Source organism: Macaca mulatta, chromosome 11 (assembly GCF_049350105.2).
Source record: "Macaca mulatta isolate MMU2019108-1 chromosome 11, T2T-MMU8v2.0, whole genome shotgun sequence".
In the NCBI taxonomy this organism is placed as follows: domain Eukaryota; kingdom Metazoa; phylum Chordata; class Mammalia; order Primates; family Cercopithecidae; genus Macaca; species Macaca mulatta.
The window spans coordinates 105,983,632-106,007,448 of record NC_133416.1 but is presented as its reverse complement, the minus strand read 5'-3'; the positions used below and the strand labels follow the sequence as shown (position 1 = coordinate 106,007,448).

General features: G+C 39.6%; 1 protein-coding gene across 1 annotated transcript in view; it reads right to left on the bottom strand.

Annotated features, from left to right (window-relative positions):
- APAF1 (apoptotic peptidase activating factor 1) overlaps positions 1-23,817 on the bottom strand; it is an 89,850-nt gene that overhangs the window by 23,381 nt on the left and 42,652 nt on the right. The window contains exons 17-21 of the mRNA XM_015152496.3: positions 15,563-15,724; positions 11,110-11,238; positions 7,981-8,106; positions 5,342-5,461; positions 2,445-2,561 (exon numbers count right to left, since the gene is read on the bottom strand). Of these exons, the coding sequence (XP_015007982.3) occupies positions 2,445-2,561; positions 5,342-5,461; positions 7,981-8,106; positions 11,110-11,238; positions 15,563-15,724 (654 nt within the window). The remainder of the gene's footprint in view (positions 1-2,444; positions 2,562-5,341; positions 5,462-7,980; positions 8,107-11,109; positions 11,239-15,562; positions 15,725-23,817) is intronic.

The window sequence follows — 23,817 nt, the reverse complement described above, 5'->3', positions numbered from 1 at the left end:
TGCACTCCAGCCTGGGAGACACAGCGAGACTCCATCTCAAAAAAAAAAAAAAAAAGAAAAGAAAATGTGGCACATATACACCATGGAATACTATGCAGCCATAAAAAAGGATAAGTTCATGTCCTTTGTAGGGACATGGATGAAGCTGGAAACCATCATTCTCAGCAAACTATCAGAAGGAGAAAAAACCAAACACCGCATGTTCTCACTCATAGGTGGGAATTGAACAATGAGATCACTTGGACACAGGAAGAGGAACATCACACACCGGGGCCTGTTGTGGGGTGGGGGGAGTGGGGAGGGATAGCATTAGGAGATATACGTAATGTAAATGACGAGTTAATGGGTGCAGCACACCAACATGACACATATATACATATGTAACAAACCTGCACGTTGTGCACATGTACCCTAGAAATTAAAGTATAATAAAAAAAAAATTCAATGAGAGCATCTGGCACAGTAAACAGTTAATAAATGGTAGTTGCTATTTTTTGATGATATGGGGCTACACCATACAAAACTGCCACTTTATAGGTAAATATTGGTAATTTCACATGGTTCATTATTATTTATATTATTTGATGACTTTGAGGTAACTAACGATGTGAATGAAGCACATATGTGTGTTTCTTTTTAAACTATCTAAAAGACTTATTTTAAGATAGATGGTAAAAATGAAAAGAATGTGGTACTGACTTGACATCAAGGTTAAGATAAAAGGGAAACTAAGGACTCTTTAAGAATAAATAATAATACACAACAGTTTGAGAGATAAGCCTGAGACGGAAGTCTAAGGTTCACCTGTAAATATACAATTATCCCTTGCTTAAGAAATACATATCCATGATGTATTTTCTCAGAATACACATCTTAACAAATGATAAATAAATTTTTCACAATAATAAGGAGAAGACAAAGCCTGAATTCTCAATCCATGACACAAGGGTCATGGCAAATATATAAGAGTATAGAAATCACTGTCTAAAAGCTTCCTTCTTCACTTTGTGTCTAAACATATAGTCTCTTCTCTGTGGGGCAATATGGACTAGAGAATATTTGTGTAATTCCTTAAGAAAATGAATCCAAAGTAAAATACTGTGGCCAGTGCCATAAGTAATTGGTTAAAAAATAATTCCCAGATGCCTGGTGAGAAAAAGTGAAAGAAGGAACCAATGTTTTTGGTATAAAACATTAAAATATAATGGTTTTTAAAACCATTATAAAGCTAGAGAAAATGTACTTTTGTGAATTTCACTTGTGATAAAGACAATATTTTTACCCAAAATGCCTTTTATTATACTACATTTTTTGCCTTGCAACATGTTTCTATTTTTACTTATTTGGTCTTGTTAGATAAAGTAAGGATTTCAGGTGGTGAACTGAGGTACTTCTGCCACCAAAAGTAGAACAGCAAGGATTGGTGGAGCAGGCAAGCACAGGCAGCCCTGCACCAATATTCCCCATGAGCCTTATCAGTACCAAAATGGAAACAACTTATACCCCATATGGCTGGGCTTCTAAGAAGAGGAGAAAAAAGTGCTCTTTGCATAGTTAGCGAAATCTTGATAGATAGTGGTTGATATATGTGGAGAACAGCCACACAACTAAGTAAAGAATAAGGAACATAAAAAGACAAAAAGCATGAGAAACAGTAATAAAGGAAATCTGAAAAATATACAGCCAACTGGATAAGATGATTTTTAGTTTAACAGAACGATGACTAATAGATCACAGAAAGATTTATTTAGTATAAAAGTGTATAATAGGCTGGGTGTGATAGCTCACGCCTATAATCCCAGCACTCTGGGAGACCAAGATGGGCAGATCACTTGAGCCCAAGCGTTTAAGGCCAGCCTGGGCAACACTGGTGAAACCTCCATCTCTACAAAAACAGAAAAAGTAGCTGTGTGTAGTGGTGCATATCTGAAGTCCCAGTTACTCAGGAGGCCGTGGTGGGAGGATTCCTTGAGCCCAGGAGGCGAAGGTTGCAGTGAGTCAATGGGCCACTGCACTCCAGGCTGGGCAACAAGGTGAGATCCTATCTCAAAAAAAAAAGTATACAATAGCCAGGCACAGTGGCTCCCATGCCCATAATCCCAACACTTTGGGAGGCTGAGGCAGGACAATCGCTTAAACCCAGGAGTTTGAGACCAGCCTGGATAATATAGGGGACCCCATCTCTACAAAAAGTAAAAAAATTATTCAGGCATGGTGATACACACCTGTAGTCCCAGCTACTCAGGAGGCTTAAGTGGGAGAATCACTTCTGGTCAAGCTGCAGTCAGCTGTGATCATGTCACTGCACTCAGCATGGGTGACACAGCAAGACCCCATTTCAAAAATAAAAATAAATAAAAATAAAAGTGCACAATGCCAGACATATAATTAGTTTTAATTAACTAATTCTGTACAGAAAGATTCTGAAGACTAGCACTGAATACCTCAATGGTTCCATTTTCGTCTCCAAATGCAATGTACTGAAGATGCGGACTTAAGCAACAGCAGCTAACTTGAGCTTCAGTCAGATAATCAATCTGACCTGTTTTTCCATTAATGAGCTAATGAAAAATGAGGCAAAATCAGTTATTAGGCTGGCAGATTTTGTTCTTTAGAACAGAGGCTTCAATTGAAAAATAAATAAATAAAACACAGAAAATAACCAACAAGAGTTCTCAGGGGAACAACAAAGCCATATCCTAGTCTCAGCAGCTGCATTTAGCACTTCACACTTTCATTTCATTCCACTTTGGTGGTTCAAATACATTTTCATAAAATAAAACGAGCATTACAAGGTTTAAAAAGCAGCTGCTGTGCCCGCCACCTGAGACACATCTGTCTGATTTGTAATCCCACAGCCAGCTCCACACCCTGTTTTCCATTTCTTCACAAAGCCCACTTTTAATAGGGCTATCGTTTGTTAAAATATACTTTTCTGCTACATTTCAAAGCTGTTGGTCAAACAAGACTGAGACAGACATAAAAAGACAAATTAAAACGGGGCTGATATCCTACAAATCACTCACAAAACAGTGTAAATTAAGATTCTTTCTCTTGGAGCGGGGGCAGTGAGGACAATGGAGAAGAACTCATAAGCATAATTTGCGTAGCTGAATTTACAATGCTTAAACAAAGATTACCTAATTTCATAATCTGTACCAATGCTTAAATCCCATGAATTATGATGCTTTATCACTCATTTAAAACATGTGACCTGGGAAAATATCTCTGAAGTTTAAATCAATTGTCAGATACCTCTCTCTAACTTAGTGTCATAAACTAAAACTCTTGAATTATTTTTCAACATGAAATAAGCAGTCATCTTTGTTTCTGGTACAAAGATTACAGTCAATCAATCACAGGTAGCTTTTCCTTAACATTATTTTACCTAGCATGTTTTTATCTACTAGACATTCAAAATGAAAATTGAACTACGAAGAACTGAACATCTTCCTTCTCTCAAAAATTAGTTTCAAGAGCTCTCTAAGTAGAAACTAAAAAATGTTCTATTCACTTAAATGAAACTATTAAGTTTATCCTCTAAACTCTCCCACAACCACTGTCATAGAATGATATCTTTATAGACAGATGACTTTTTAAGTCTCACAGTTACAACAGTCATTAAAGAAAGGTTGCACAAATTTAATAAAGGAAATACAAGCATGAGGACACTAAATTTGACAAAAAAACTGGAGTGGAAATATCCCAAGTGGAAGAATCAGCTTTCTAAAAAACAGTTAATGAGAAATTCACATTGAATTCCACATCCCAATTCACCCCAGAAGTACTGTGTATTAGGAGCTCCTAATCAGCATATTGAGGACAATAGTAAAACTTGTAAAATCAAAGCAAGCCATATTCAGCAGTGACTTACAGCTTGATTTTGACACCCACAGTAAACAAGAAGTTACCACATGCCAAGCGATTTACTCCCAGTATCTACTCCTGAATTTGGATTCTACTTTGACCCTGTAACTAGCTCAGAGACTGTAAGATGAAAAGGACCTTAAAAACTGAGGCTCAAAGTGGTAGCACATGCCTGTAGTCCCAGCTACTCGGGAGGCTGAGGCATGAGAATCTCTTGAACCCAGGAGGTGGAGGTTGCAGTGAGCCAAGATCATGCCACTGCACCCCAGCCTAGGCAACAGAGAGAGACTATCTCAAAAGAAAAACAAAAGCAAGAAAATTAGCCCTCACTATGAAAGGGTTTCTGTCCTTCTCAATCCTATGTCTCAGGGAATCCTCAGGGCAAGGGAGAATGTCCCACCAGTTCACATTAAAGCCATGCCACCTCCTGCCCTTCTTATCTGGCTGCTTGCTCTTACCACCTCTCTTAGCCACAAGTCACAGTCACATGCTGTCAGCTCCACATGCTGACACCTTCAATGGTCCATACTCTGCTGTTCTACTTGGGCTGACCAATATATAGATAGCCTCTTGTGTTTGATCTTCCATGACGCACCAGCTTTCTCTTGCTGCCACTATCTACACTATCACCACTTCCAGGACATCTCTGTCAATGCAATGACACCTTATTTAGCCACCAGCACAGTGGTGCCAACCTGCTCTTGAACTCCAGTGCTCCTTAGGGCATCTGCTCTTACGGCATCTGTTACCACCACTCTGAGCTCCTGGAATGGTATATTCCTCTGCCAATGGATCTTTGGGACTCCTTTTCTCTTCAGCCAGTTGAGAAATGCCTTCCTCTCATGTGTCCCACTCTTTGTTGGGGGGTACAGGGAGAACAGGCTAGAGTAGTGCTGTTTGGATCCCTAAGCAACACAGTTCTTTCAATTTTACTACACAACCCTTTCCTCCTTAGGGGCAAAAATAAGCATTCAATAAATATCTACTTAACAAAGGTGTGTGTAAATGAATGAACAGGCGTACTTCAGTATGTAAAGCCCAGGTCCTTTCACCTCAGTTCCAATCACTCAGACTCCTTCCTCATCTAAAGTGACTTCTGTTCTTTCAAAGACCCTGGAATCCTTCCCTTTTAAAAATGCTTCTATATGCTCATCCCCCTTGCACACATGTCTGAATCACTCTTGTAGACAACATGAGTTTGTCCTCATGGTATTCTTAGACTCCACGCAAATCAAAGAATGTGATCATAGATACCAACAGAAGAGCAGTGAGATGAGGAATTATCTAATTTAATTCTAAATATAAGCATATCTGAGCCTCAGCTCGAGACCTACATATATTTATTTAACCAATGTCTACTGGACAACTGTTAGATATAAAATAATTATGTTTAATCCCAGGTCCAAAAACAAGAAAAACTGAATAGAAAATTCAACCAAAACAATTTTCCAATTGTTTTCTAAAAAATACTCACTTGCAGACGTCTTATATGGTCAACTGCAAGGACCATCACTTCATTTTCTTGAAACACAACATCTACTTCTTGCTTTAACATTATAGCAGAGTTCTTACATACTTTCTTTGTCTCCCAGAGCTGAGTAAGAGATAAAGAAATTATCATTCCATCTCTGAAATAACATGTCTTCATCTTAAAGTAAAAGACAAACTATGTTTCACATAAAATACCTATGATGCTAGAAAGGTTTCAATATTAGATTATGATCCAAAAATAAATATTTATTAACACAATCTATAGTAAGATGCAGTTAGTATTAAGAGTTATGGGCTCGGCCGGGCGCGGTGGCTCAAGCCTGTAATCCCAGCACTTTGGGAGGCCGAGGCGGGCGGATCACGAGGTCAGGAGATCGAGACCATCCTGGCTGACACGGTGAAACCCCGTCTCTACTAAAAATACAAAAAAAATTAGCCGGGCGCGGTTATGGGCGCCTGTAGTCCCAGCTACTGGGGAGGCTGAGGCAGGAGAATGGTGTGAACCCGGGAGGCGGAGCCTGCAGTGAGCTGAGATCCGGCCACTGCACTCCAGCCTGGGCGGCAGAGCGAGACTCCGTCTCAAAAAAAAAAAAAAAAAAATAGTTATGGGCTCCAGAGTCAAAATTCCTCAGTATGAATTCTAGTTCTACCTAAAGTTGTAACTTCAGGCAGGTTGCTTAACCCAGTGTTACTCAAAGATAAGGACCTCCTGCTAGTTCTCAAACTGTTTGATACCAATCCACAAGATAAGAAGTTTGGGCCAGACACAGTGGCTCACACCTGTAATCCCAGCACTTTGGGAGGCCAAGGCGGGTGGATCACCTGAGGTCAGGAGTTCGAGACCAGTCTGACTAACATGGTGAAATCCCGTTTCTACTAAAAATACAAAACTTGGCCGGGCGTGGTCGTGTGCACCTGTAGTCCCAGCTACTCAGGAGGCTGAGACAGGAGAATTGCTTGAACCTGGGAGGCAGAGGTTGCAGTGAGCCAAGATCGTGCCACTGCACTCCAGCCTGGGTGACAGAGTGAGACTCCATGACAAAAAAAAAAAAAGAAGTTTGCACCAGAATGTAAATCAACTACATCACTAAACACACTGTAACTGTGCCTAGTGATGCAGCTTATTTCATTTCAAGAAGACTTTCTTGATGAAGAAAGCAGCGTGTTGATTTATATTCTGGCTCAAGCTCACTGAGACTGGCATGTTAAGTACCACTGACTTTTCTCAGTCCTTCTGTGCCTGTTTTCTTATCTGCAAAAGGGACTATTGTGAGAATTAGTAAATTCGTATGTATATATATATATAGTACTTTGCATAACATCTTGAATATAGTAAGCACTGAATTAATTTTAGCTATAATTCATATAAAACGCTGTATTTGGATGCCTTGGGGACCAGCCATGGTTCCTGGACTCAAAGAGCTTATAATATAAGATGTATCAATAAGCCGGAGAAGCAGTGGAGTGTTGGAAATAAGGGGTAAATCATATCTGTATTTAAATTCAAGTCAAAATTTGATGAGCACCACTAGAAAATGACATAGAATTAGATGGCATTAAGAGAGACAGGCAATCCTGGCTAACACGGTGAAACCCTGTCTCTACTAAAAAATACAAAAAAACCAGCCAGGCGAGGTAGCAGGCGCCTGTAGTCCCAGCTACTCGGGAGGCTGAGGCAGGAGAATGGCATAAACCCGGGAGGCAGAGCTTGCAGTGAGCCGAGATCCGGCCACTGCACTCCAGCTTGGGTGACAGAGCCAGACTCCGTCTCAAAAAAAAAAAAAAAAAAAAGAGAGAGAGAGACAGGCATTCTCCCCAAATAGAGAAGGCTTGAGGGGACTTATAGAATGGTTAGGATTTCAACAAACAGAGATGCAGGTAAGTAGGGCATTCCAAATACAAGAAACCACTTAAGGAAAAGCACAGAAGCAGGCAACTACGGAGTGCTTGGGAAAATGTGAGCAGTCCAGTATTGGTTCCCTGTAGGAATAAACTGGAAGACAGACTGGAGCAGAATGAGGCCATGCTGTAGAGAAGCTTAATGGCAGACACAGAAGTATATATTTACTTTGGTAGACGAGGGAGCCATTATCTATTTTTGAGCAAAAATGACATGACTATATTGTACATGAAAAAAAAGTATCTTAGAAGCTACATGCAGAAAAGCAAGAAAGAATACTTGTGGCAGAGACTCATACAACAAGAGAAGTAACAGGTAACAAAGTCCTGAACTTGGGTAGCAGAAATAGAAAGGTAGAGATAATAATAGAAAATGAAAAGGTAGACTCTCTTAGAATCGGGAAGTAATTGGATGCAGGAATTCAAGGTAAAGAAAAGGGTCAAAATTTTTTCTGAGGAATCAAATGCAGTATTTTAAATTAACCAAAATACAGTTTAATCATTGAAGTTCCCACAGCACCTGGCCCATGGTAATCCTCATGAACATGTAGTGAATGAATGAGACTGTTACAGTCCATATAATAGTACTTTTCCAGGGTGAATAGGAGTATAGTACTAGTTTCCTATTTTGCTTACCTCAGTGCTACCCATCAATTTCTTGGTTTGCAAGAGGTTTAGCTACTATCAGGAAATGTTCAAACTGAAAATCTCAATATTTCTCACCCTGATTGTCTGGTCATCAGAAGATGTCAAAAATGATGATCCATCAGGAGAAAACTTCACACCATGAACCCAACTTAAATGTCCTCTGCAATCAGCCACCTTTGAACACGAGTCTATATTCCACAACTACAGAATAAACACAGCATATAGGAAATCACATACATAGGTATTGTGAAGATAGCAAAAACATTGAAAATAGCAAGAATGAGCCAGCAATATCACTTCAATGAATAATTGCTCAAAAACACACTATCAAAACTACAAAATGTCTTATGAAGAAGATTATTTAGTGCATCATTATTTCTTATAGCAAAATACTAGGAAACTAAATACCCATCAATAGGGAACCAACTGAATAAACTACATTAATCACATAATGGCATATCATGCAGCCGTTAAAAAGAATGAGAAAAGCACCTTGATGACAACAAATCTCTAGGATATACTGTTAACAGAAAAAAAGCAAAGTGCAGAAGAGTCTATATACTATACAGTACTATCTTTTATTTGAGATGGAAAAATATGTACAAGAACATATAGAAGGATACACATATGGATATATATATATATATATATGCCTATAGATATCTGCTTATATATGCAAGAAATATTGGACAGTTAAACCAATAACAGAAAATAGTTACATATGCAGGGAAGGAGGGAGAGAGAGGCGAAGGGATAGGGATGAAAGCAAGACTTCTCTGAATATAACTCATTATAAAACTTTGACTTTGGAATCATGCAAATACTTTATCACTTAAAAAAAATCAATCCAAAAAATAATAGGATGAACATAAGCAGCTTCCATATTCAGATTCTTTTCCACTAATACTGTCATCTAACCTTCATTTCAACTGACTGTAAAACCTACAATAAATTAACACAGTAATTGTAACATGTCCACATTTCTCTTGTTATTCATGCTTATTACCATGTCTACCAGCAGCCTGGTATTTTGTCCTGGGTTCTGCTGTAAATTACTCTAATATATTCAAGTCTAATGAAGTACCATATGTGACTGAGTTCCTCTCATTACACTTTAAATTACAAAACCACTTTATCATTTCAGAACTAGCATGGACAAAACAAGTACCTCATCATAGGCCCAGTGACTGGTTTTCGTTCAGTGAGTTCTATGGTTATGAACTAATTGTATGAAATTTTCTCTGCCTTTTCTCTAGAGTCCAAGCTGGGACATAAAGAGCTAAAGGCCAAAAATAAAAGTGGTTCCACAACTGAAGATCTCTCTTAAGAAACTGAAAATCTCCCTTGAGAATCCTCCCCTCTCTTCCCACTTTCTTCTCCCCATCTCTCTCCCATCATTTCTTTGTCACTCAGAGCCTCCAGAACTGAGTCCCTATATTTCAAGAGGGAGAATACTGTTTCATTGTTTCCTGGAGATTGCTAAGGATGGCAGAGGGTAAGGACTTTAGAAGTGACAAGAAAGGCTGAAAGAGGGGTTGCTACTTAGTACTGTTTCTAAAAATCCTAACAAACGCTCCACATTTACCTTGAGGATCTACACATAAGGTTCAAGATCTCCTAGGAGATCTAAAACCCAATAAACCCCAGCACTTTGGGAGGCTGAGGCAAGTGGGTCACTTGAGGTCAGGAGTTTGAGACCACCCTGGCCAACATGAAACCCCATCTCCACTAAAAATACAAAAACAATACAAAAAAAAAAATTAGCCAGGCGTGCTGGTGGGCACCTGTAATCCCAGCTACTTGGAAGGCTGAGGCAAGAGAATAGCTTGAACCCGGGAGGTGGAGGTTGCAGTGAGTCAAGATTACGACACTACACTCCTGCCTGGGTGACAGAGAGAGACTCTGTCTCAAAAACAAAATAACACAAAATACTTCCAATTCAAAGCCTCTGCCCAAGAAAACACTGCCCACAGCACCCCACTTCTTCCCGCTGCTTCGGACAGGACTAGAGCTTTTTCACACTCCCTGCCTCTGTGTGCAATGGGAAGAGTCTCAGCAGAGAAGTTCTTCAGTGTCACATGCACTGCTGCACCAAGAATTAGGAGAAGCCTATGGAGCTCATGCCCTCACTCCCACCTGTGCCTCCATGTTGAAGGGCTACAGCTTAGCAACTCTCCCCCAACACCTTCACAGTAATGGGCAAGGCTGGCAAACTCACTAAAATTTGCTAAATAAGCAGAGAACATTGAAGAAGTGCTTGCAGTAGTCATGGCTCCCTTGATGAGGAACCTGTGAACCAAGTGAACTTCCCTATTTTCCAAAAGGCCCATACCCATCTTCTTGGAACTGTGATCTCAAGGGGTTTCAAACTACCTGGTGGTAAAAACCAACCTGAGGAATGAAGAGTAAGAAAGCTTGGAAAAACTAATCTATCTTTGGCCAGGCATGGTGAGACACCTGCAATCCCAGCATTTTGGGAGGCCAAGGCGGAAGTATTGCTTGAGGCCAAGAGTTCAAGACCAGCCTGGGCAACACAGTGAGAACCCCATCTCTATTAAAAAAAAAACAAACAAAAAAAGCACTAATCCATCTTTGAAGGAAAAAAATAATTCACTACTTTATGAAAAAACTAATACAGCAATTCACTGGGTGGAATTCTTCCAGGGCCAGCTAGGTATACATTCTGAACAGAAAACTTAACAGGTAAGTACAAAATTATAAAAAAGTAATTTATATGAGTTATTTTATTCATTAGTCCCTGGCAATGAACATCCTATCTTATCCTACCCAATGATCTAAGAAATCTGAACTGGACTCATCTCTCACCACCTCTTTTAAGAAGAAAAGAGTCTGTGCCTATACTGTTTAAGAAATGCCACATATCTATACTGGATAAGAGATGTCATGTTTCATGACCAGAAGTCATTCCATTGTTTTCCCAGTTCCTGGCACATGTTAGGCATTCAGCAAATGCTTGCTGAATTCCCTGTCATACTGTCAAATCAAGTCTGTAATCACTGTTAAAATAATAAAGCTGGCTATGTGGTTTAATATCCCAAAGTTAGAGGTCATTAGGCTATAAAGAAAATACTCTACAATTTCTCAAGCAAGGCTCCTCAGCAGTTAATGGTTTAAGCTGTCCATTCTCTGTCATCCTTTGATCTCTGGAAACCCAGGCTTCACAGAATAAATTCAACTACTCACCTCTACACAGTACTGGGACAAAGCAACCACTGCCAAATGGTTTTGCGGGGAGAAGTCACAGTACTGGATGGTGCTGTGATGGCCCGTGTGGATTTCTCCTAATAGGCCACTGGTATGAATGTCAAAAAGCTGTCAACATAAATAGAGACACTTATGAAGGTAAAATATTTTAAGAGATAAGCTATTCTAATATCCTGCCATTTCAAATATAAGTCCTGAAAAAATATGACAATTACTGATAACTGGCATAATTATTGACAGTCATAAACAAAATATGGATCAATATACATATACTTTTAAAATATTGCTCATCTTAAAACATATTTTTTTTTATTATACCTTAAGTTCTAGGGTACATGTGCATAACATGCAGGTTTGTTACATATGTATACATGTGCCATGTTGGTGTGCTGCACCCATCAACTCATCAGCACCCATCAACTCGTCATTTACATCAGGTATAACTCCCAATGCCATCCTTCCCCCGCCCCCTCCCCATAATAGGCCCCGGTGTGTGATGTTCCCCTTCCTGTGTCCAAGTGATCTCATTGTTCAATTCCCACCTATGAGTGAGAACATGCGGTGTTTGGTTTTCTGTTCTTGCAATAGTTTGCTGAGAATGATGGTTTCCAGCTGCATCCATGTCCCTACAAAAGACATGAACTCATCCCTTTTTATGGCTGCATAGTATTCCATGGTGTATATGTGCCACATTTTCTTAATCCAGTCTGTCACTGATGGACATTTGGGTTGATTCCAAGTCTTTGCTATTGTGAATAGTGCTGCAATAAACATACGTGTGTATGTGTCTTTATAGCAGCATGACTTATAATCCTTTGGGTATATACCCAGCAATAGGATGGCTGGGTCATATGGTATTTCTAGTTCTAGATCCTTGAGGAATCGCCATACTGTTTTCCACAATGGTTGAACTAGTTTACAATCCCACCAACAGTGTAAAAGTGTTCCAATTTCTCCACATCCTCTCCAGCACCTGCTGTTTCCTGACTTTTTAATGACTGCCATTCTAACTGGTGTGAGATGGTATCTCATTGTGGTTTTGATTTGCATCTCTCTGATGGCCAGTGATGATGAGCATTTTTTCATGTGTCTGTTGGCTGTATGAATGTCTTCTTTTGAGAAATGTCTGTTCATATCCTTTGCCCACTTTTTGATGGGGTTGTTTGTTTTTATCTTGTAAATTTGTTTGAGTTCCTTGTAGGTTCTGGATATTAGCCCTTTGTCAGATGAATAGATTGCAAAAATTTTCTCCCATTCTGTAGGTTGTCTGTTCACTCTGATGGTAGTTTCTTTTGCTGTGCAGAAGCTATTTAGTTTAATTAGATCCCATTTGTCAATTTTGGCTTTTGTTGCCATTGCTTTTGGTGTTTTAGACATGAAGTCCTTGCCCATGCCTAAAAACATATTTTCTATAAAGGAAAATTCATCACAGATGAGCTCTCAAGCTAGCCTAAAGAGAAATAAAAGTTTAGTGAATAAAGAAGAGACTGGCCCAATTAACATACAGACTAGTTCTCCCTAATGCTTGTTTATTCAAAAGAGAAAATGAATACTCATAAATGAAAATAATCAAAATGATATAGGGCAGAGGTTTGCTAAAATAAATTTAGCTCAATCATTTCTATTTCTCTCTAGAACTACCACATTACTCATTATAATTAATCATTTTCCTGTTTTTGAACCCCAAAAAGCTACTTTTGAGTAATCCAAGTTTCTTCAATTTTTTTTCTTTTTTTTTTTTTTTGAGACAGACTTCCGCTCTTGTTGCCCAGGCTGGAGTCCAAGGGCGCGATCTCGGCTTGGCACGATCTCGGCTCACCACAACCTCCACCTCCTGAGTTCAAGCAATTCTCCTGCCTCAGCTTCCCAAGTAGCTGGGATTACAGGCATGCACCACCACGCCCAGCTAATTTTTTTATTTTTAGGAGAGACGGGGTGTCCCCATGTTGGTTAGGCTGGTCTCGAACTCCCGACCTCAGGTGATCTGCCCACCTTGGCCTCCCAAAGTGCTGGGATTACAGGTGTGAGTCACTGCGCCCAGCCACAGTTTCTTCAGTGTTTAAGACTTACAAATGCTGAATATACTCTTCCAAAGTTTTTGCCAAATAAGATGATTTGTATTTACTACATGTATTGATACAGTATAGTGATTTAAGATTAAGACATAGACCTTAGAAAGAAACAAAAAAGCTTCCAGTGGGAGCTATTAAAATGTTTAGTGAATGCACAGTCCCTGCAAGCATGCACATATGGTAGGCAGCATAGCGCTGGAGGCCAAAAACACAGGGCAGGAAATTAGATTTAAAATGCTTCCCAGGACAGGTCATTTTTTTAAAAATTAGTGACTGACAGTGATCGAGGAAACTTGGCAAATGTGGAATAGGCAGTTGTCCCAATTATGGAATAGTAAAAGAAAAAAGACCTAACAACAGGAGTAGACTCACACAGGAATTGGAAAGAAATAACAGGAGGAGGAAGGAGAGACCAAGGGTAAGAAATCGGGATCTACACACAGTTAAGGAACACCTTTGGGTGGCTTTCTTTTAGCATGGTAAAACAGGGAACTGCTGTACAGATTTTTAAAACAAGGCATTTCATGTAATATAAAATTATTTTCCTCTCACTAGAACAGGTCTCTTAAAATCTTTTAAAAAGTTATCTTTTGTTCAACATCACTGGTAATTGGGAAAACACAAATCAAACCACAAGGAGAAACCACTTCACACCTACTAGGATGGCTATAATTTTAAAAATGAACAATATCAAGTTTTATCAAGGATGTGGAGAAATTGAAACCCTCGAACATTGCTAGTGGAATGTAAAATGGTGCAGCTGCTGTGGAAAAATCTAGTGGTTTCTCAGAAAACTAAATAAAGAATTACCATATGACCCAGTAATTCCACTCCTAGGTATACACACAAGGCTCAAATAGATATTTGTACACCAATGTTGCAGCATTATTCAGAGTAGCCAAAAGGTGGAAACAAACCAAGTGTCCATCAACAGATGAATGGATGAACAAAATGTGATATATACATACAATGGAGTATTATTCAGCCATAAGAGGAAATACTGTTCTGATACATGCTACAACATGAATGAACCTTGAAACATGCTCAATGAAATGAGTCAGACACAAAAGGACTGATATTATATGATTCCACTTATATGAAATACCTAGGCAAATTCACAGATTACATTAGAGGTTACAAAGGTCTAGCAAGAGAGGGGAAAGAGGAGTTATTACTTCATGGTTACAAAGTTTCTGTTTAGGGTGATGAAAAAGTTTTGGAAATATGAAGCAGTAATGGTTACACAGCATTGTGAATGTAATGCCACTGAAATGTACATTTTCAGATGGTTAAAATGGCAAATTTTCCATTATATGCATTTTATCACAATAAAAAAAGTTTTACTCTTCAAGTTCTGCAAATGCAATGGTTCCTTTTTTGTTCTTATAGATTTTAACTTAAAGGGAGATATTTTTCCTCTTAGTTTCCTGCTAAAGGGGTACAAACTTATGAGCAATCAACACCAAGGATTACAGCACTAGATCAATAACAATCATATACATGATCCCTTATATAACCATATTCTATATTTCAATTATGCTCTTTAAAACAGTAATATCCCTCATTCAAGTCTTTTGAAATCACTATTAGATCAGAATGTAACTGAGCCATAAATCAGAAGATCTGGCTCTCCTAATCACAATGTAACTTTGGACAAATTATTTGGCTGCTCTAAACCTCAGCTGCCTCATTATTATCATAGGGCTACTGTAACCTGCTGCTTCTTGAATACTTACATCAAAAGAAATTATATGTGAGAGCACTCTGAATACCACAAATATAAGCTACTGTTTGACATGGGGAAGAAAAGCAAAGCATTTTCTTATTTACTTTTTTCATATTTTCTTCAGTTACTTTATAAAAATTTCACAACCTTGTTCAGTCATTGATGAGCATTTCTATCAAGAGTCATCAAATCATAAAATTGTAGGTGTAAGAAAGCACTTTGAAAAATCACCTAAACCAATGTAATTGAAATTGAAGGAAAAAAAGGAGTAATTCAGAAAGCATTCTATGTTTTAAATACATTTTAAATACATTTGAGGAACACTGGATTCGATGGCATAAATTGTATAATAGGACTTCCTGGGGCCCTGAATATGTTAATTCACACCGTGTGCTTAATAAGGGAAAGCAATACAAAACATATTTCCCAAATGGTGTAACCATGGAGACCTTTCCTCACAAGGCCATCCTTATCTCATGGAGCACAGTTCCAAAGAACCATGACAGGTTAGGAAGACTGCCCAAAATCACACAACTGACTTTATTTTTATCAATAAACATTGTAAAATGCAAAAATGAATAGAAATTTTAACTTTCTTTAAATCAGACTGAAGTTGGCTTTTTAAAGTACTTACAAAGATTTTATTTTTTGCTGCCACCATTATCCTTGCACCATCAGCAAACCACGAACAACACTTCACTATCACTTCCATATCCTCTTGAGGGTCCTCTGAATTTAGGAAGAACTGTTTCACATTAAAGCTTTTCCTCTCGTTTGCTGATGTCACATCCCAAATCTTCGAATTAAAGTAATAAAAAAAGAAAAAATTTGTTTTACTCTAAAATCACACCTCTAGAATTCTTTCTGAATTAAATGCTGCATAAACTTATTCACTTCACTTGATGAATTATTTTTACCTATGCATGACTTTTTGTAAGGTTTTTAAATTAAGATCTCCAGTTTCATTATCATGTTCTTAAAAAGAAAAAATTAGAAGCACTGCCCAAAATGCAGAACATAAAATTAAATAAAAAGAATCTTGCATGGTGTGGGGGCTAAAAATTACATGTTGACAGTAAGGACACAAGTGGAAGAAAGGTGGTAAGATGAAGAGACTCACGACTTGCCACTGCTGCCCTCTGCTGTGCCAGGAATGAAGTGTGCTTCCCAAACCTACCACTAACAGCAAGAAGACTACACAGGACCCAGTCCGAGTTAGGTCGTGACCTAGCAGAGCATTCAGAGACATAAGGAAGTCTCTGAAAACAGGGACAAGCAAGACTCTTTGTGTGCTTGGCAGGGCTAGATAGGGCTATAAAACTAACTGGATCCTGAGGAATGAGATACAAAATACCATAAACTTTGCTCAGTAGTAGGACCACTTGAATAGAACAAAAGACAAAGGCCTTCAAGAAGATCCACCTTCACTCTTCTGGGCCATGAGCAGCATCTCGGCCTCACAGAGTGATAATGACTGCCCATGCCCAAACCAAAGGTTGGCCATGGAGAAGGATGGGGGTGCGGGGAGAAAGTTGCTTCTCAGACTTTAAGTCAGCTTCCAAAGCACAACTCCCAGGTAAAACCTAATTTGTCTGGCCAGGTACATTTTCAAATCTCTTGAGTAAAAAGAAGTATTATATATACTAAGAAACATGGCCAAAACTAAAACTTTTCTACTTGCAACAACTGCGGGTAATCTGGGTAATGCAGAAGAGACAGCAGGTGCTAAAACAGCCTTCCCTGATACTAAAGAGAAAATAATAATAATAATAAACATAAATGCCTGAACCTTCAGTTACATCATCCTGAATATACGAGAAATCAGTTTCCCTATTAATACGAAAATCAGGCTGGGTACAGTGGTTCACACCTGTAATCCCAGCACTTTGGGAAGCCAAGGTGGGAGGATCACTTGAGCCCAGGATTTCAAGACCAGCCTGGGCAACACAGTGAGACCTCATCTGTTTTGTTTTGTTTTCCATTTAAAAATTTTTTTAAAAACAAAAAGAAAAGAAAAAGCAACTACTGCCTGAATTTTAAAAAGAAAAATAAAAGTAGCACAATCCAACTTGATTATACATGTCTAAACTGCATGTGTTTCTGGACCTGACTTTGGCTTCTATCAAGCAGTGATGAACTCCTACATATTGAGGGATCACATAAACTAATACCAGCATTTCATTCTGAGCAAGTCGCTGCACTGTATCCAGGGTCCCTGTGAACCCCATGCCTTTGCGTGCTTTAAATGGCAATTTTTAAATAGAAGTCACATTTTAGAATAGTTCATCTCAGAGCCTGAAAAGCACATGCTTATCAACATGCTACCTTATAAAACGCTTAAAAAGTTATACAGCCATTTGGGGCAGGACATAATTTTACAGTTTTCATCCTCTCAAAAGGTAAAAGCTTTCAGGAGACTTTGACCTTGAAATGCTGTTATCTAACATCATTTTGCAGGACCTCTGCTTACTACCTATCATTGTATCAGTGTGAACCAACCAATGATACTGACTTAACAGCACTGTGGGAAAGCCACCACAAACATGGGCAGTTCTCACCAAGAGTGCAGCAGTGTCTGTCCCCTGCTGCGAGTGCTCTGTGCGCCACAATCACATTTTGATACTCATACATGAATATGGAAATAAAAATCCTGTCCCTGTCAAATGACAACTTTTTAAAAAGTGTCCGAGTTTAAAGACATCTTAGTTTGACTTCAAGTGACACAGCGAGGTTTTATCATCTTTAACACATGTATTAAACGCTATGCTAGTCACTTTTAGAGACTATATAAATGAATCAGATACAGATACTACCCTCAAGGAATTGACAGGCCAGTAAGGGAAGTAAGACAAGCACATAAATAACTTAAACACAAAATATGTCACGTGTCATTTGAAAGGAAAAGGTATAGCACAGTGGGAAGGCTGTATGCAAGCTGAGGGCTTGAGGGAACACTTTGTACAGGAGGTAGCCACCTCACTGTACTCCCTGAGATTAGCCTATCTTATACCAACTTAAGACAGAGAATGTCAACATCAAAAAGACAGGGGAACACTCCAGGGCCTAGAGCCTATTCCAAGTGATCAGCATAAGCTAAAGTACAAAATGAGAAAACAAAGACAATGAAAAAGAAGAACAAGTTCAATCTGGTTGTAGCATCAGGTATGTGAACCCTTCCTCAACAGAGTCCTTATCTGCTCTCAGAGCACCGTCTTCATACTTTTATCATTTTCATGGTTCATCTATTCACTTACGTTCTCCCCAACTTGATTCTAAACAGTTCAGAGCAGCCAGGAAGTATACTTTTTTCTTTTTTAGTGTTTAAAATCCAAATGCCTAGTACAGTATCTGGCACACACTAAGTATTCAATAAATACATTTTAAGTGAAAGACTGATTACTCCCGACAGGGTACAGTGGCTCATTCCTGTAATCCTAGCACCTTGGGAGGCTGAGGCAAGCAGACCACTTGAGCCCAGGAATTCAAGACCAGCCTGGGCAACATGGTGAAACCCCATCTCTAAAAACAAACAAACAAAAAGACAGATCACTCCCAAGTTTCAAGCATAGGCAAGTACAGACAATAGTGTTGCTGAAAGAAATAGGGTTCTGGGGGCCGGGTGCGGTGGCTCAAGCCTGTAATCCCAGCACTTTGGGAGGCCAAGACGGGTGGATCACGAGGTCAGGAGATCGAGACCATCCTGACGAACACGGTGAAACCCCGTCTCTACTAAAAAAATACAAAAAACTAGCCGGGCGAGGTGGCGGGCGCCTGTAGTCCCAGCTACTCGGGAGGCTGAGGCAGGAGAATGGCGTGAACCCGGGAGGCGGAGCTTGCAGTGGGCTGAGATCCGGCCACTGCACTCCAGCCTGGGCGACAGAGCCAGACTCCGTCTCAAAAAAAAAAAAAAAAAAAAAAGAAAGAAATAGGGTTCAGGTGTTAAAGATGCAGACAGAACAGATACAGCTCTGCTATGGTTTGGAGATGGTTTATTTATCCTGACCCAGACTCGAAAATTTGATCCCCACTGTGGCAGTGTTGGGAAGTAGGGATTGATGGAAGGTGTCTGGGTCATGGGGGTTGATCCCTCATAAACAGATGAATGCCTTCTAATGCCTTCCCACTGGGGTGAGTTCTCTGGGAATGGATTAGTTCTCAAAAGTGCGGGTTGTTGAAAACAGTCTGGCTTTCTGGGTTTCGCTATCTTCAATCCTCTTTTTTAATATGATCTCTTTGCACACGCCCACTTCCCTTCCCCTTTCCACCATGAGTGGAAGCAGCCCAAGGCCCTCATCAGGTGCAGCTGCCCAATCCTGGAATTTCCAGCCATCAGAATCATGAGCCAAGTAAACCCCTTTTCTTTATAAATTACCCAGTCTTGGGTATTATGTTACAGAAAATAGAGAACAGACAAAGACAATTTCCAAACTCTCCCAAAACTCAGGTAAACAATAGTAATGAGAATTTTTCTCTCTAGGCATAATCCACACAGCAAAGGAAAATGGAGAAAGAGACAGCAGCAACAAAATCACTAAGTCTACAAAGCAGAAAGGCAAGTAATAGGCAGACTCCTAGAAATAAATTCTGAGCCTGCAGTGGGGAAATTCAAGCAGCCCAATAACCCCATACAACTCTGAAAAGACTCAGGAAGTGCTGGCACCCAGTACCTTCTGATAAAGGTGAAGCTAAGTCCTCCAAAAAGACTCAGGAAGTGCTGACACCCAGTACCTTCTGATAAAGGTGAAGCTAAGTCAAGAGGAATCTTTAAAAGTCCGTTGAAATCTCCTCCCTCCACTCTGCAACCCAGGGGCCTGTGTCCCTACTCTGGCAGAATACAAGGCTATTCTATACCCTACACAGTTGAGAGAAGGGTCACTTGAAAACAGAGAAATTAAGAGAAAGTCTATTTTCTAAATGTTGAGATCTCTGCCCAGATATCATCTCAGAACTGGCCAGAGTCATCATATCCTACAAATAGAAGACTAAAATTTCTACTAGCCAAGCATGGTGGTGCACACCTGTAGTCCCAGCTCCTCAGGAGGCTAAGGTGGGAGGATCACTTGAGCCTAGGAGGTTGAGGCTGCAGTGAGCTGCAGTCACACCACTGCACTCCAGCGCTCCAGCCTATGTGACAGAGTGAGATCCTGTCTCAAAAAAAAGGGGGGAAGTTGGGCGCAATGGCTCACACCTGTAATCCCAGCACTTTGGGAGGCCGAGGAAGGTGGATCACGAGGTCAGGAGTTCAAGACCAGCCTGGCCAACATGGTGAAACCCTATCTCTACTAAAAACACAAAAATGAGCCGGGTGTGGTGGTACGCGCCTGTAATCCCAGCTACTTGGGAGGTTGAGGCAGGAGAACTGCTTGAACCCAAAAGGGCAGAGGTTGCAGTGAGCCAAGATCGCGCCACTGTACTCCAGCCTGGGCAACAGAGCAAGACTCTGTCTTGGGAGGGGGCGAAAAAAAGACAAGAAAAAGAAAAAAGAGAAAAGAAAATTTTTACTCTGGACACCCAACCAGTTCAAGACAAAAGATATAAAGACTTTTGCAGCAAGCCAAGATGGCACCACAGCACTCCAGCCTGGGCGACACACTAAGACTGTCTTTAAAAAAAAAAGAGTTCATAATAAAAACAGATAAGCCAAGGAAAACTACAATTTAAAAGTTCACAATTCCCAATCAACTTGTTGGTGATGTATTCTTAAATATCAGCAGATAGCAAAGGATCAGATAGCTAAGATATATCTATGTCTAAAATCCAAACAGAAACCAAAACCAACAAATAGAAAAATATCTATTACACAGGAATATGAAAACTTCAAAAAAAAAAAAAAAACCCTATTACTAATGCCCATAAAAAGATAAAAGATGCTGCATCCATGAAACAAGAACAGACTAATATTTAAAAGGAACTGATCACAAGAATGAATACTTAAAAATATGGTAGCAGAAATTTAAAACTCAATAGAAAGACAGAAAAATAAAGCTAAAGAAATCTTTCAAAAAGTAGGGCAAATGGACAAAAAGAAGGAAGGAGAGGAAAAAAATTTTTGATCCAGAAACACAAGTATTCCAGAAAGAGAAAATAGGAAGAAATCAAACAATTCAAGGAAACGCCAGAACTGAAGGATAAGTTTCCAAATTCAAAGAAGCTACCATTCTGTAGGCAGTTTACTCTGTTGACAGTTTCTTTTGCTGTGCAGAAGCTTTCATTTAATTAGGTTCCACTTGTCAAAGTTCGTTTTTGTAGCAATTGCTTTTGAGGACTTGGCCAAAAATTATTTGCCAAGACTGATGTCAAGAAGGGTATTTCCTAGGTTTTCTTCTAGGATTTCAATAGCTTGAGGTCATATATTTAAATTTTTAATCTATCTTTAACTTTTATATGTGGTAAAAGGTAAGGGTCTAGTTTCATTCCTCTGATTATGGCTAGCCAGTTATCCCAGCACCATTTATTGAATAGAGAGTCCTGTCTCCCATTGCTTTTGTTGGCCTTGTTAAACTATGCATCCAACAAAGGTCTAATATCCAGAATTCATAAGGAACTTAAGCATATCAGCAAGTGAAAAACAGAGACATCTTTAGACATTATAATAAAGACACCTTAAAAATTTACTTCCCACAGATTCTTTCTTAGGAAGCTAGAGGAGATTCTCCACCAAGCTGAGAAAGTAAGCCAAGAAAGAGGACAAAAAACCCTAAAAAACAAGGGTTCCAACGTAAGAGAAAAGCAAAAGGAATCCCTAGGATGATGGTAAGGAAGATCTCGGGATGGCAGCTGGACTCTGGGAATAGTATTACCATTACCAATCAGAATGGAGCAAGACAGAACCTTCCAAAAATGTTGTTTCCAAGAAAAGACTTACAAAATGCCTGGTAAGTTTGAATCATTTAAGGAGCAAGTTAACGAGAGAGTTTGAAGATAAGCACATTTAAAGACTAAACAAATGAAAAAACTTATTAACCCCAGGGAAAACAGAAAGTTAATAAGAGAGGAAAAAAAATTCATACTACATGACTCAATTGTGATTAGTTACAATGATGTAAACCCTGAACACTGTTCTAATCAAAATCAATGTACAAAAATCAGTTAGCCACTCACAGTGGTTCATGCCTGTAAGCCCAGCAATTTGGGAGGCTGAGGCCAAAGGATCACTTGAGGCCAGGAGTTTGAGACCAGCCTGGCCAATACAGTAAGACCTTCTTTCTATTTAAGAGGAAAAAAAAGAAATCAGTAGCATTTCTGTACAGCCATAACATTCAAGCTGAGAGCCAAATCAAGAACACAATCCCATTTACAGTAGCCACACACAAAAAAATAAAATACCCAGGAATACATCTAACCAAGGAAGTGAAAGATCTCTACAGGGAGAACTACAAAACATTGCTAAAAGAAATCATGCATGACCCAAACAAATGGAAAAATATTCCATGCTCGTGGACTGGAACAATCAATATCATTAACATGGCCATACTATCCAAAACAATCTATAGGTTCAACACTATTCCTATCAAACTAGCAACGTTATTTATCACAGATTTAGAAAAAAATATCTAAAATTCATTTAGAATCAAAAAGGGTCCAAATAACCAAAGCAATTCTAAGCAAAAAGAACGAAGCCAGAGGCATCACATTACCATACTTGAAACCGTATTACAAGGCTACAACAAGCAAAACAACATGGTACTGGTAGAAAAACAGACACACAGACCAATGGAACAGGACAGGGAACCCAAAAATAAAGCCACACACCTACAACTATCTGATCTTTGAACGGGTGGCCTGCCCCTCCACACCTGTGGGCGTTTCTCCTTAGGCGGAACAAGAGACTTGAGAAAAGAATGAGACACAGAGACAAAGTATAGAGAAAGAAACAGTGGGCCCAGGGGACCGGCGCTCAGCTTACAGAGGACCCACGGCCGGCACCGGGTCTCTGAGTTCCCTTAGTATTTATTGATAATTATCTTTACCATCTTACAGATAAGGGAGTGGCAGGACAATAGGATCATTTTAGGGAGAAAATTAGCAGTAAGACATATGGATAAAGATCTCTGTGACATGAATAAGTTCAAAGGAGGGAGAGGTTGCAGTGAGCCGAGATCGTGCCATTATACTCCAGCCTTGGCAACAGAGTAAGACTCTGTCTCAAAAACAAAAACAAACAAACAGGCCGGGCGCGGTGGCTCAAGCCTGTAATCCCAGCACCTTGGGAGGCCGAGACGGGCGGATCACGAGTTCAGCAGATCGAGACCATCCTGGCTAACACGGTGAAACCCCGTCTCTACTAAAATACAAAAAAAATTAGCCGGGCGAGGTGGCGGGCGCCTGTACTCCCAGCTACTCGGGAGGCTGAGGCAGGAGAATGGCGTGAACCCGGGAGGCGGGGCTTGCAGTGAGCTGAGATCCGGCCACTGCACTCCAGCCTGGGCAACAGAGCTAGACTCCGTCTCAAAAAAAAAAAAACAAACAAACAAACAAACAAACAAAAAACAGATCCTTTACAAACCTGACCCATAGATCTTACTGTGATTTAAATGTGTCCCCCAAAGTTCATGTGTTAAAAACTTAATCCCCGATGTAAATATTGAGAGATGGGACCTTCAAAAGTGGTTAGGTCACAAGGGTGCTACCCTCATGAATGGATTAATGCTATTATCTAGGTTCCTGATAAATGGGTAAGTTCAGCCCCCTCCTCACTCTCTCCCTTTCTGCTGGTGCCCTCCCCCCCAGAACTGTAAAAAATAAATCTCCAATCTTTATAAATTACTCACAATTTATAGAAGCACAACATAAATTATAGAAGCACAAAATAAACTAAAGCAGATCTCAAAATATTTTATGAACATATGCTTGAAACAAAATGTACACTTAAAATTTAAGAATTCAAAT